We start from the raw sequence: 14892 nt of genomic DNA, 5'->3' as shown, positions 1-14892 counted from the left end.
GATGCACAACGTCACACGAATAAAAAGGAAAACATGTCTCATCCCATTCACTTGTCGAAGAAAGTTTTAAGAGCAGTACAAACTGACAGCAATGGACTTATGCTGTTGGCATTTCATCCATTTATACTTAGTGAGACAAAGGAAAATGAATTGATATCTACACTGTAAAAAATTATGTTCAATAAGTTATGACAACATATGTTTTTACATTGTTTTAACTCATCAAAATAAGTTAAGCAATGTTAAACTTTTTTTATTAGTTATACAAGATGTAACTCATTTTTTAAAGTCAGTTTAACATAATCTAAGTTGAAATAACTTAAACATCCAAGTTGATTATACTGCAAAAGTTCAAAATGTGCCTTTTTTTTTTACAGTGTATATAATAACCTCATGGTGTGTGGTATGTTTAGAGATTATAAGGTTGATGAAATGTTCAGGTCATAAAAATAATTACGGTGTAGTTGTATTGACCCTTTCCCGGGTTTCTCAGAAGTGGAAGTCATCATAGACTTCTACAGCTGTGAATGAGAGATACATTAAAAATACTATTTGTTTTTCTATTCGCTCAAATAGCAAAAGAAAAATTATTTTGCCTCTTTTGCTATTGTTTTCACACCTTTAATAAAAAGTTAAAAAAAGAGAGATTGAAAATGGCATTCAGAAGAGAAAAGACTCCAACTCCCACAGCGCTGTAGTCTGTTAGAAACACCCTCACAGTTTATTTTATTTTATTATTTTATGCAATTTTATTTTTTTAAATCTGATGCAAATGGAATATATGTGTATAGTGCTATGTACATACATTTAAAAAAAATGAAAAATATAAAAGAAACTGCAGGATTTACACGTCACCTGTTTCCAACATTTCTTGAATTGGCTCAACTACAAAAGATTTGTTACTGAATAGTTGCCAGAAAACAAATAATGTCTAGTTGACGCAACAACAAAATATATATGTCACAGACAACTTATTTTCAGTTCGTATAACTGATTTACAAAATTTGAGTCAACAAAAAAAAGCTAGTGGAAATTGGTACTAAGAATTTTTTGTTGTACAACCTACATTTTTTTTTACAGTGCAGTCTGGGAAAAGGGTCTCTTTGGGAATATTTGCAAACAGTTTTGTAAACTGTAGGGTCATTCCTGGGATTCGGTAATAGTTCATCCTTGATTTTATTTTTAAAACTACATTTCATTTCACAAATCATTTTCCAAAATCCCTTTTTTTTTTTTTAAAGATTTAAACACATATCATTTTTTTCTCAACCCTGTAATAAAATAAAGATAAAAGATAGATAAAAATGATAGATAAGATAAAAATGAAGTGGTTTAAAAAGGTTTACACAAAACTAGTTATAAAATAAACATCTACCTGCTGCTCATGTGTCCCTCATAACAATTTAATACAAATTAAATTTGTATGATAATTCTCACATTTTTATGGGACTGAAGTAAAAAATAGAAAAATTGTGTGTATATCATCTCTTTATTTTTAAGTAACACAAATAAATAATGATAATGCCAAAAATGATAGACAGTGACTGCACATTTTGTTAAATATTTTCAAATGCCTCAGGGACAAGGACAAAAGCTTAGTGCATGATAGAAATAAGACATTAGTTTATGATAAACTTTTGTTTAAATTATAATTTATTCATCATAATGGACATACCAAAGTATTGTGAAAAGCTTTTAACATTTTAATTTAGTGAACCATCACTTTAAAAAGTCTGGGGGAACTGAAATATTACCTAATCAGTGACCTAGTAGCTAAAATAGATAGGCAAGTAGTTTTTTTGTGTTAACAAAATCACAATGTAAATATAGTTTTTTGTGGACTGCAGTTTTAGATAAAACCAACGAAATCAAAGCCAACTTTAATTTTAAAAACTGATTAAGAAGGTCAAGTGCAGGATATAACGGAGATGAGGGACTACTTTTCTGTGGCAGAGCCTCCAAAAGAGGAGTGAACTCAAGCCTGGCGGACGGACATGTGTGCTCGCTGCGGTTTGAAAGTCCTGTGTGCTTTAATAGGGGCGGATGAATACCACGTATGAGTGAGAGAGAGAGAGAGAGAGAGAGAGAGAGAGAGAGAGAGAGAGAGAGGAGAGAGAGAGAGAGAGAGAGAGAGAGCCATAATGACTGTTACTACTCCCAGTGTAAATCAGTTTCTCGGCGCACAGAGACATCGGCGCTCGCTAGAGAACGTATGCAGGGAATTTAAACCCCCTGTTTTCAAACACACACAAATCTTCTTTTAATCACCATAATTTAATAATGTGTCAACACCTTAGCACACAGTAGGAGGAAGTTTGCGTGTTGTCCGCGGACAATTTCTCGGACTTTTTGCGGGACTATGTCGCTGGAGCTGGTTGGGAAGCGTTGCCTGTGCGTGAGCGGCGGAGAGCTGGAGCTCGCTGGCATCGCGCGCTGGAACTGGAGAGCCGGGGTCATCCGCGCGACCACTGACTCGCCTACGCTGCTAACGGTAAAACTTACAACACTATTACTCCTGTTAAGGAAAACTTTTAAACATACGCTCATTTTGAGCCCGTCTCAGTTGATATATCTACTACACATTGCCTTTCGCTTGTTTACCAGAAGAAAAGTTTAAAGGAACTAACGTTAGCTGATATGACGGCGATAGTTGATTGTATTGAAAGGTGATACGTTTGTTTCTGTCAGTTGTTTCGCCGACAAACATTCGGGCGGCTTTTACTATGAGTCGAAGCTGGGCGTGTTACTATGATAGAGAGAGAAAACAACTGTGTGTGTGTGTGGCTTCAGACTAGGTTAATCAGCTGTTGTGAGACAGTTACTGCACTGCCGCTGTAGCGCCTAATGACTAGCGCCATCACTTCACCACAAGCACTGAGAAAGCTTCATCAAGAGTTGTCATCACATTCCTTTTATCTTCACGTATTGATATTTAAGGAAAATAAGGATACACTTTACATTACAGCCTTACATAGGCTATGTAAGCACTGACAAATAACCAATGAACAACTGCAGTTAGTAGCCTAGGCTACATAATTATATAATTGGACATAAACAATCAATGATACTCAATTACAACATCATGTAGGCTAATATGCGTTAGCCTACTAGAATTTGTTAGCATGTAATATTTTGGTGTGTATCCACATTCAGGATTCCCACCGTTATGGAAAACTAAAAGGCACAATATGTAAGATAAGTGGATTTAAATATCCAAAAACCACTAGAACAGTGTTTTATATCTTGCTGACTTGTTTACTTGATTATCCCAAATGTTTCCAAGAATGTTTAAATCCAGAGAAATAAATAATTTTAACCAGGACACGGATTGTGTTAGTGCGAAGCCTAACGCCTATCGATGACATCATACCTTCGATTTACAGTTTTATTTTGTAGAAACCATGGAAACACCAAAGACACTTTAATATATTGTGTTTTATTAGACAGGTGAGCAAATGTTTGGATTCATTTATAGACATTAAACTAATCATTGTTATATAGCTTAACACAGTCTTAAATCTTGTTTTCTTGATTTACCACGAATACAATGTTTAACATCGATATAGCTTTCGATGCACTCGATGCACTTTCAATGCACTCAAATGTATCTTAATATGATAAAACAGCGCTGCGTTACCCCACATACGGTTGAGCAGAAGAAGCGGAAGCGGTGACTGTGTGTGGCATAAAAGCTCAGTGAAATCTAGGCGTCATAGGCCTACGCTTTTGTTTTGAATAAGCAATCGTTAGTGGCGAAAAAAATACATAGTGGCTTTCAAAAATAGCAATTTTGAAAAATGTTCAGAAATTGAAAAAGTAACAAATAATAATATGGACTGACTTTGTATTACGTCAATGTAATTACTATGTAACATTTGATATTATGCACCTATTATGTACATACATGTTTTTACATTATTTTTTAATTTTTTAAAACATACTGCACCTGTAATAATTTTCTGTAGTTACAACTATAATTACAGTGTTAACCCTTTGTGTTTATGAATACTGTATGTGTTATATTAGGGTACAGATTGCTTATAGAGAACTGCTTTAAAGCTAATAAAGCCAACACGAACAACCGGAAAAGCCATGGATATGAATTATTAAAGAGCTGAGGGAATCCTGCATGTTACTAAATGCGCTAAATGCATGTTGACTCCAGAAAAGCCATTACAGTTCCGTTGGACTGAACCGGCACCCTGCACTATATGCATATTTACATTTTTACAACTGTGAAGCTAATTAGGAGGGTCAAAGGCACACTTTCCTCCCACACTAGTGCTCCGCGAAAGAGCAGATCACTCCCTGAGTCTGAGGATCATACTGCGCAACTGATTGAACAAGACAGTTTGTTTCATTGACATTTAAAGTGTAAATGAAATGTATGTGTTGTAATGGGGTGCAAAAAGAGAGCATAATTATGTAGTTTTTTTTTGCATTGAAACGTTGGATTTGTCATATAAGTGCTCATCGTGAACGAGATGGTTTGTGCTTGCTTGTATTGACTGTTTTATTTATTCTCTCTGATGTCAGCGTTAATGTGCATTAATAGTCGTTTGCTTCCAGCTGTGTGAGTATGTGTGCGCTGTGTGTGAATGGAGAGAAAGAAAGTGTGTGACTGGTTTTTACTGGCTTGGCTGCTCAGATCATATGCAGTCTGATTGATTGGCTGTGGTTTGCATTCATGTGTGTGCATATCTGTCATTCATTTTTCCAGTACAGGTGTGGTATTGTGTGTGTGTGTGTGTGTGTTTGTTTAACAAGGTCTTTGTGGTTGTAAACTCACACCAACAGGATTTTCTCACTGTATGAGAGTTTATTTCACCCTCTGTGAAGTCAATTCTTTTAGATAAAACTGTTATCTTATTATATAGTACTCTGCTATGAATAATCTCTCTGGTTGTATTTTTAAAGCTGGGGAATATACATGAGAGGTTTTTTTTCCCACCACAACAGCTGTCGGTTTCCTCTCCTGGTGTATTTATGTGTTTGTTTTTCATGAGATTGTAAATGTTGCATGTGTGTTAGTGTGTATTTGTCTTTGGGGACTCGTGTCTTTTACACCATTGGCTAGACAATGTCCCCGTGGCAACAGCAGCTAAGCCGTGTGACTGACAGCTTTCCCTGAGTTACAACCTCCTGCCTGTTAGTGTACACACACACACACACACACACACACACACACACACAGAGACAGAGACCGATATCTCCTAATGCTTCTCATCTCCTTCACAACCTGTTGTTTTACTGTGCTGTATTCACATGGGTTTACCACAAGCGCTGCTTTGCATGAATTTCCAGCAATCTGCAATGTGTCCTGTCCTGGCTTGACAGTGTATATATGCATTATTTTTTCGTTTTTAAACTACAGAAACTTTAAATGAGGTAATAAATGGACATGTGATTCACTATAAAGCAGTTACAGTCCTGGATGCTGATGGGTCAATTTGGCATACTAGGTGTTTAAACTACACAATTACTAAAATGTTAACAGCTATGAATTAAATATGGAGAAATTAAATAATTTCTAATAATGAGTAATTCATATAATGGCTTTAGATTTTGTATACTTAAAGGTGCCCTAGAATTAAAAATTGAATTAACCTTGCCATAGTGAAATAATAAGAGTTCGGTATATGGACACCACATACTGTGAGTCTCAAACACCATTGCTTCCTATTTCTTATGTAAATCTCGTAAATCAATAACTCAGAAAAAAAAGTGCTTCTGAACATAAACCCAACCATGACGTAAGCGTTGGGGATCATTTATATGCACGTCTCCAACATTTGCATCTGTCCAAACAAGCCGAATCTACTGATGGTAAACAAGACGCTCGAAGATAGCAAAAACGGCTCTCATGACACATGGTTGAGGTTTATTATAATCGGATACCACAACAAATCATTCGTTTGTTCAGTTCATTTCAAGCAAGCTTTACTCAGCGTCTTAAACTGAAGAAAGGGGCAACTATATTCCTGTAAGCAGTACGTAATTTATCCACTTATTGACTGTTTAAACAATTTCTGATTAAATTGAAAGTTTCTTAGAGAGACAGCATTGTCTAGATGACCCAAGATGCTAGTACAGTAACAACAGGAAACACCAAGTAACGTTACCATACAAAACTAAATATTGTGTCTAATGACAAAGGTTAATATTATTTTGTATTACAAAATACAACCGTAGATACTTTGGTTACAGATCGTTCATACAATCCTTCTAGCAAACGTCGCCTTTTCCACCATATAAGTTAAAACGATAGTCACTGGAGATTGATTAAAATGCAGCTTACATGTTTATTGGTGTTTTCAGATCACCCGTGCGCGAGAGAGAGCTCGCGTTCGTGCTGTTGCCATATTGGACATGTTTAGGTAAAAACTGGAGTGTATACAGGTTTCTTTTCACAGAAAAGCTCTGTTTGGGGGATTTAATTACTGAAATCTGGCAACCGCACGAACGCGTGCTCTTTCTCGCGTGTGGATGATCTGAAAACACCAAATAAATAAGTAAGCTGGATTTTATCGATCTCCATTTGAGATGTTTTGCTTAGTTTCATTTAGTTGGTCTGTGTTCTGTCAGGACGATCAGGACTCACGAACAGCTGTGAGCTGCTGAAATAAGCCAATCAGAGTAGAGCTCAACATTAATATTCATGACTCTTCCAAATAAGGCAAAACAGAGCATTACATCCTAGGGACAATTTCTAGGGTTGTAAATGGACCTGTAAAACTGTATCTGGACAATTTCTTTCCTTAAATAAGCCACATACCCTCTATGTAGATATCAGAGAACAATTTAACATATTGTTTCAACTCATTCTAGGGCACCTTTAAAGGGACAAGTTCATCCAAAAATGAATGCTCTGAAATAATTTACTCAGCTTAACATTGCTGCAAAGACATTCGTGTGGAGCCGAGGGCACGAGAAGCCATGGCGTAGACGATAGGTTTGCTGTCCAAGGTGGAACTGAGGGATATAAGTGAAGAAGATGGTATTAATAAAACATGAGAGACTCTGTCCATCCTTTGAAAGTCAAATTTTGATGCTTCAAAAAGTTCATAAAGACAAATAATTCATATTAATCAAGTGATTTTAATCCAAGTCTTCTGATGAGACAAAATCACTTTATATGTTGTACAGGTTTAATTTAGGCCTTTTAAAGCATCCTTATGTGCGTATCGAAAATGAACAAAATAACATTTTATTGAACTAACCTTTGGAAAACTTAGAAACCATATCATTATAATGATGCATATTTACAAAAACAAACATTAAAATTGGGGCTGTTAACCCTTAAAATGACCCTACAGGAAAATGTAACTATTGACAAGGTGGTGATATTGTATAAAATTTAAACATTTCAAACCTCACCGCTAAAACATAACATCACTGGGATGTAAGCAGATCTGAAAATGTACAATGAAGATTGTATGAATTAATACAATTTAGCCAATGATTCAACATTATATACCCATAGCCATAGGATTGTGTTGATAACCTAATGTTTTTTTTTAGCTTGAATCAGTCATATTGCATTAGATTTCTGACTTTGAAAAGCAAATAGACAGTCCTATAATGTGTAATGCTGTGCATCATACCTTAAGCCATAACAATATTCACAATATTGTTCTGCCTCTTAACCCACTTGATAGTTGTGATGGAGGATTTATTTGTGCAGACAGTGTTTCTGTTTGGATTGCACAAGTATGTTGCGGACAAGTATTCGTCCTGTGATCTCATTCGTCCGATGCAGACGTTTATTAATTTCAGCTGCATGTGTTTTATCGACTCGCTCTGATAATACTCTAATTCTGTTCTGCACTGCATTAACTAAAGCCAGATGTCTCCGCTTGGCCTCGTCTCTGTCTCGTCTTTCTCTCTCTCTCTCTCTCTCTCTCTCTCTCTCTCTCTCTCTCTCTCTCTCTCTCTCTCTCTCTCTCTCTCTCTCTCTCTCTCTCTCTCTCTCTCTCTCTCTCTCTCTCTCTCTCTCTCTCTCTCTCTCTCTCTCTCTCTCTGGTTGTGTGTTTGTACTGTGCTCTATTTAAGCACTCCTCGCCTCTCCCCCTCCCCATCCCATCCATGCATGTGTTCACACTGAGGGCCATATTCCAGCTCTCTGCACGTGTGTGTCTGTCCACACACACACACACACACACACACACACACACACACACACACACACACACACACACACACACACACACACACACACACAGGCACTGATATATGGTTCTGCAGTGTCAGAGACACGGGTTGAATTTCATCATGCGGAGAGAACGAAAACCTTTTCAAACAATCTCTTTCTAATGCCTTTTTGACTTAACTTGTGAATTTTTGTTTGTATGTTTATGTGACCCTCTAAGTCTGTCTGACTGCAAAATGTGTGTGTCAGTGTGCTCTATATACAGCTTTCTTTTCATTTGACCCTTGACCTTTGCCAGATGGTTTGAAGCTTTGCCAGGGAAGCAATGTGTGATTCTGCAGAGCAGACAGATTTTGTGTGTGTGTGTGTGTGTGTGTGTGTGTGTGCGCGCGCACTGTAGCTTATCTCCTGAAATACATAAGAAGTCCAGCTCAGGCTGTGTGATTGTAGATCTAAGCTTGGCTGAGACACACATGACAATACAAAGCTGTTTTAACTCCCACCGTGTCATTTCTACTTCTGATGATGCATTACTTGCATTGATGTGTCTGTGTGTGTTTGTGTGAAAGAGAATCTCCTATTAGTCCTGCAGAATCTGCTAAATCATCTTCATCTTTTGATTTAAGGGCCCTGGGGAGTTCAGTGGCTGTATGTGTGGTTGTTTCGGATGTTTGTGTAAGCGCGCTCGTCTCTTTAACTCTCACAGTATCTGTGTGAATGTTTGCGTGTCTTTATATGTGCGGAGGAGAAAGTGTGAAAGCGAAAGAGAGCGTGTGTGTGTGTGTATGTTTGGCAGACAGAAGATAGAGTGTTTGTTTAAACTGTGGAGTATTATGCATGACAGAATCACAGTCACGGGACTGGAGCGCTGGCCTGGAGCCGCAGAAGGTGTCCAACACTCACCCCTCCTGTGAAAGAATGCCTGCTGCTGCTGCTTCAGTAGTATAATAAAAGGGTATTAAAGGACATTATGTCCTCTCTCTCGTCTACCTTTGCTGTCACACACACTAACTGTAGATCATCAAATCATTGTTATGTTCACTATCAGTGTGTCTGGGTCACACCGTCATATCTTCATGACACACTCACACACACACACACACACACACACACACACACACACACACACACACACACACACGCGTTTGTTTTTGTGACATATGGGGACATTCTATAGGCATAATGGTTTTTATACCATACAAACCGTGTTTTCTATCCCCTTACACTGCCCCTACCCCTAAACCTACCCATCACAGGAAACATTCTGCATTTTTACTTTCTCAAAAAAAAAAAACTCATCCTGTATGATTTATAAGCCTTTTGAAAGGTGGAGACATGGCCAATGTCCTCATATTTCACCCTCTTCTTGTAATACCTATGTCATACCCATATCATTATACACATTTGTGTCCTCATATGTCAAAAACACACACACACACACACACACACACACACACACACACACACACACACACACACACATACACACACATACACACACACACACACACCAGACCTTCATCTCATAATGCATGACATTTAACCAATTGATAACGCTGTACTATGAGTTTAGTTTACTTATGAAAATATTATGCTTTACTTCATGTTGCACATTACATATATTACATTTCAATTAAAATAAATTATTATTTAAATACAAACAATCCTTATCAGTTTCATTTACAGTTTAATCTTTGTAAATTACTCGAAAAATAATGACATTATTTTAAAGTGTATTTTTAAAATGTGTTAAAATGCAACTGATTTTAAAGCCACAATATGTAATTTCTCCGCCACTACCGGTTGCTTATTCAAAACAAAGGCCTAGCTCGATAACACCTTGATTTCACAGAGCTTTTATTATGCCGCAGACAGTCGTTTTCACTTTTTCCGGTCACGGGGTAACGCAGCACTGTTTTATCATATTAGATACATTTGAATGTGTTGAAAGTTATGTTATAATGCTACTCTGAGACACGTATTGCACAAGCTATATCGATATTACACATGTTAAACATATTTGTGGTAAATCAAGAAAACAAGATTTAAACAATAAGACTAACTGCTTCTATTCTATATAACCCCTAAATGGTACATATCAGTACCGTAAAAGGTACATATCAGTACTTTAAGAGTGCAAATTAGTACCTTTAAGGTACATAGTAGAACCTTAAAGGTACATATCAGTACTTTAAGAGTGCAAATTAGTACCTTTAAGGTACATAGTAGAACCTTAAAGGTACATATCAGTACTTTAAGAGTGCAAATTAGTACCTTTAAGGTACATAGTAGAACCTTAAAGGTACATATCAGTACTTTAAGAGTGCAAATTAGTACCTTTAAGGTACATAGTAGAACCTTAAAGGTACATATTAGTACCTTTTCGGTTTTGTACCATAGGGTACCGCCCCAGTGACAGAAATGTACCTTTTTTTCTGACAGTGAATGATTAGTTTTCTGTTGATGAATGTATCCAAGTTACAGTTAATTGCTCACCTGTCTAATAAAACACACAATATATTTGGTGTTTCTATGGTTTATAAAAAATGTTTTGACGGAAGTCGAGGGTAATGCGTGTCAATAATAGGCGTGTCCGTGTCCTGGATAAAATTGCTTATTTCTCTGGATTTAAACATTCTTGGAAACATTTGGGATAATCAAAGTACACAAGTCAACAAAATGTATAGCACTGTTCTAGTGGTTTTTGGATATTCTAATCCCCTTTTCTTACATATTGTGCCTTTTATGGCATGTAGGAGATTGTTGCTGTAATAATTTAACATGTCTGTCTCACACTGTGTGCTCATGTAGCTCTGTGCGTTGATTTTATAATCTCCTCACATTTTCAGTCTTCATCTGTCTCTTTTTTCCTCTCTTGTTTCTGTCTGTCTTTCTCTCTCACCCGCCCACCTTTCCTCCCTCTCTCTCCGCTCAGTAAATTATTGATCAGTGAGGCGCCTCCGTGGATCACAGAGTTTGTGAATATGTGTGTGTGTGTGTGTGTGTGTTTGCACTCAGCACTAAAGACAGTATGTACAACAGACACGGACACGCTCACACAAAGTCACATGATAGTCTCATTCTACTATGTTGGCAGCATGCTTTTATTCCCCAGACTCTTTCTCTCTCGCCTTACACACACACACACACACACACACACACACACACACACACACACACACACACACACAGTGTTGGTTTCATTACGAACACAACCAGACCCGTCTCATTCACTCCTCGCTTGTGTTGCAGAAATGATTGGAGCAGATTATTGCAGTTAGCAGAATATATTAATACGTACATCTCTTCAAAAACTGAGTGTGTGGTTTGTCAGACAGGAAGGCAGTGTCAGGTTTTGTGTGTGTGTGTGTGTGTGTGTATGTGTGTGCGTAAATGCTGATGCTATAAGCACATTTCTTCCTGAGCGTTGGCTGTGGTCCAGGCTGAAATCTGATGCCGGTGAATGTTTCCCTCCCACAAGCCTCAGGGAAGTGTTTACTGTGAGAGTGTGTGTGTGTGTGTGAATGTTTCTCTCCTGCAGTCTGTCAATAAGAGATACTGCAGAAGTGTGAGTATGCAATGCTTGAGTTGATTTGCAGGTGCGCCTGTGAGTTTGTATGTGTGTGTGTGTGCGCGGCCGTGTGACTGTATGTGTGAAGCACTTCTCTGACCTGTTACAGCTTGTCTACGCTTCATGGCCGAACAGCTTGATGCACACACACACACACACACACACACACACACACACACACACACACACACACACACACATTCACACAGCTGACATGTGTGTGAGTATGTGTGTGCTCGAGAGTAGCAGGAAAAAGCCTCTTGTTAGCTCACTCACATCTTGTAAATACTATCTGAGACACACACATACACACCCAAAGATGCCACACATACATTATCATAATTACATGCGCGGCATAAAAAACAGCCGCTGTGAAAAATGACAACCTAACGTGATGGTACTCACTTCACATTGGCAGGACAGATGAAGCTCTGTGTGTGTGTGTAGATTCAAAAGGCTGTAGGACTGGTTCCTATGACTAATGATCTCCTCTAAATGAATAATTGCTGTTTTCCTTCCATGCTCCCCCTTTTTATACACACTTTCAGTCAGGCAGACAGGCACACACACATCTCAGAGATAATGGCAAGAGAGAGCACGTAAATCACCTCAGTGTCCGACATGCATCCTTACACCGAGAGAGAAAGTGTTTGAGTGTGTCTTTGTGTGAAAGAGACCATGAGAAGATTAAGGGGAAAGGTGAGGATGAAAGATAGCAGAAAGAAAAGGAGTTGAAGGAGATGGAGAGACAGAGATGATGTTGGTATAGCAACTTAAAAACGGTCCTTTTTCTCTCTTCTCTATTCTCTCTCTCACACTCAGAAGATCTTGACCAATGCATGATATTTTAGGACTTTTTTCCCCCTTTTTCTGTGGAGTGTGAGATGCAAATCAACTGTCGGATGCACAAACACACACGCATACACGTGTGTACGCAGAGGCACATCGATATGTTGTGAATGTGTGAAGTTTGCTATCCTAGAGCAGGGTTTTTCAAACTTTAGGATATTTATGAACTTTATGATGATCCTCAAATATGATGAACCTTTATGGGGGACCCCCTTCCTAAAATTCATCTATATATTTTTAAGTATGAAAAAAATGTTAGATAAAAAGTAAAATTTAAACTGTTAGATAAATAGTAAAATTTAAACTGTTAGATAAATAGTAAAATTTAAACTGTTAGATAAATAGTAAGCGGGCTATTATAAATACAATGTTGGCTACTTAATGTTGGTTGTATAAACCTGAAGAAGATTGCATATGCAACTTTTACAGTAATGTATGTAAGCAGCTTACGTACTGCGTTAGGAATACTGCTCTACAACCCCAGTGAGCGAGATAAATGGGACTATAGTGACACTATACTAGAATCATACAAAGAAAACATACATTTCTGGAAAGTATATATATGGCAAACACGGAGCGAAACAGTTAGAAATTAAACAGCTAGATTAGGGCTGGGCGATATGACCCCAAAAAATTATCACGATATAATTTCGATATCGATATTTTTGCTCCTGAGTGAAATATGTAGAAAACAGACAGCTAACTGTGGTTTTAAACTATCCTTTATTGTCAAAACATGACAAACACTTCCCAAACAGGTGAACAATTTATTAAACTAAGGTAGATTTATTTATTAAAATCTTAATTGTGGTCAGCATTTTTTTTACTCTACACTGTATATCAATAACATCATTACTTATTGTGTAAGTAAAACACTAAAAATGCAAACGGGCAAAAAAATAAAAATGGTCCACTGTGCATCTCACACACACACCTCACCGACAATGGGCTGGTCGCGAGAGGAGGGAGAAAGCAAAGTTCAGTATTTCTGGATCTCCAGTAAGGGCTGTCTAGTCTATTTTATTCATTTTAAACATAGGATTAAATTATTTCTCTTTTGATACAGGCGATGCTGAGTCATTAATACATCACCAAAGACAAACAATTAACGTTATGATAGGGATCATGTACAAGTCCGATGTTTTTGTGATTATAGATTGGTACAGTTAGCGTTAGCTTGTTGTAAGTCACCCACCGCAACTAACAAGGTAATAAGCCTGTGTGTGAATGTAGTAAATGTAGTTTTACCTCTGTGTTGGGCTCAATGTTATATGGAAGAACTTTCGAAGAAGCAGGATAATTGAATAATTAAATTTCCGTGTGGTGAACGTGAACCTATGATAAGCATGCAGTCCACGTACGTCGCTGTTTTATGTCGGATGGGATCGACAAAATATCTCCAAACCACTGAAGTTGAGCGAACTAACTTGTCAAAGATATCTTTGTCCTCCGAGCTGGTCGTGGGCTCTGAGTTTTCTTCACTATCGCTCATTTTTCTTGCTCCACTTCACTCCAATCCTCCAAGCCTGTCAGCCACTGACTGTAAACAGCAGCGCGTGCAGCACCCAGAAGCCTGGTCTGCAATACGCATGCGCAGTATTACGCATAGCGCATAAGCATTATATCGAAAATGTATCGAACTGTTATCGTTTTATCGAGGAAAATTATACCGTGATAATTATCGTTATCGTTTTATCGTCCAGCCCTACACTAGATTATTCAGTAGAATTTATGCATTTTTACTTTGTCTTTTATTCCTCCCCCTGGGGGACCCCCAGTTGGAAAACACCTGTTCTAGAGCAAACTAGAGGAAGGTGATCTGAACTTCATTCAAAAACACAAGATGATCCCATTATGACTGGTTCAGAATGTAGACAATGTTTGATTTGGTTGCGCTTTATTTCAATAGTCCACTTTAGACATTCTGTTACTTCGCAACTACATGTCAACTAACTCTCATTATTTTGCAACTACATGTTAACTAACTCTCATTTAGTCGACTGTTATGTTAGGGTTAGTAGAATAAGTTGACATGAACTTGCAATGTTACTTCTAGTCAGTAGAATAGTCAGGGGAAGCATCAGAATAAAATGTTAGCAAATATTAAAGCTACAGTATGTAAGTTTTGCCTCCTTGTCTGTTTGAAACCTGTAATTGCAGTTATTTGCAGAATTATCCATACGTGGGTTGTGCATTAGCACGGCTCGTCAGGGCGGATGACTCTAATGTTTTGAGGAGCAATATGTGTAGGCTACTAGGCTGTCACCGCAGTATATGTGGATACTGTACTTTGGAATAACAGATACTACATCTTGGAAGTATG

The 14892-nt window shown here is 37.7% G+C and overlaps 1 protein-coding gene across 1 annotated transcript in view; it reads left to right on the top strand.

Moving 5' to 3' along the window:
• The first annotated feature begins 2159 nt into the window (after positions 1 to 2159).
• The window catches only part of jmjd1ca (jumonji domain containing 1Ca), an 83019-nt gene continuing 70286 nt past the window's right edge, over positions 2160 to 14892 (top strand). Inside the window, exon 1 of the mRNA XM_067455007.1 lies at positions 2160 to 2491. Coding sequence (XP_067311108.1) covers positions 2360 to 2491 — 132 coding nt within the window. The 5' untranslated portion in view covers positions 2160 to 2359. The remainder of the gene's footprint in view (positions 2492 to 14892) is intronic.

Source organism: Pseudorasbora parva, chromosome 10, assembly GCF_024679245.1.
Source record: "Pseudorasbora parva isolate DD20220531a chromosome 10, ASM2467924v1, whole genome shotgun sequence".
Lineage (NCBI taxonomy): Eukaryota > Metazoa > Chordata > Actinopteri > Cypriniformes > Gobionidae > Pseudorasbora > Pseudorasbora parva.
Note: the sequence above shows the minus strand (reverse complement) of the source record. Positions and strands in the feature narration are given on the sequence as shown.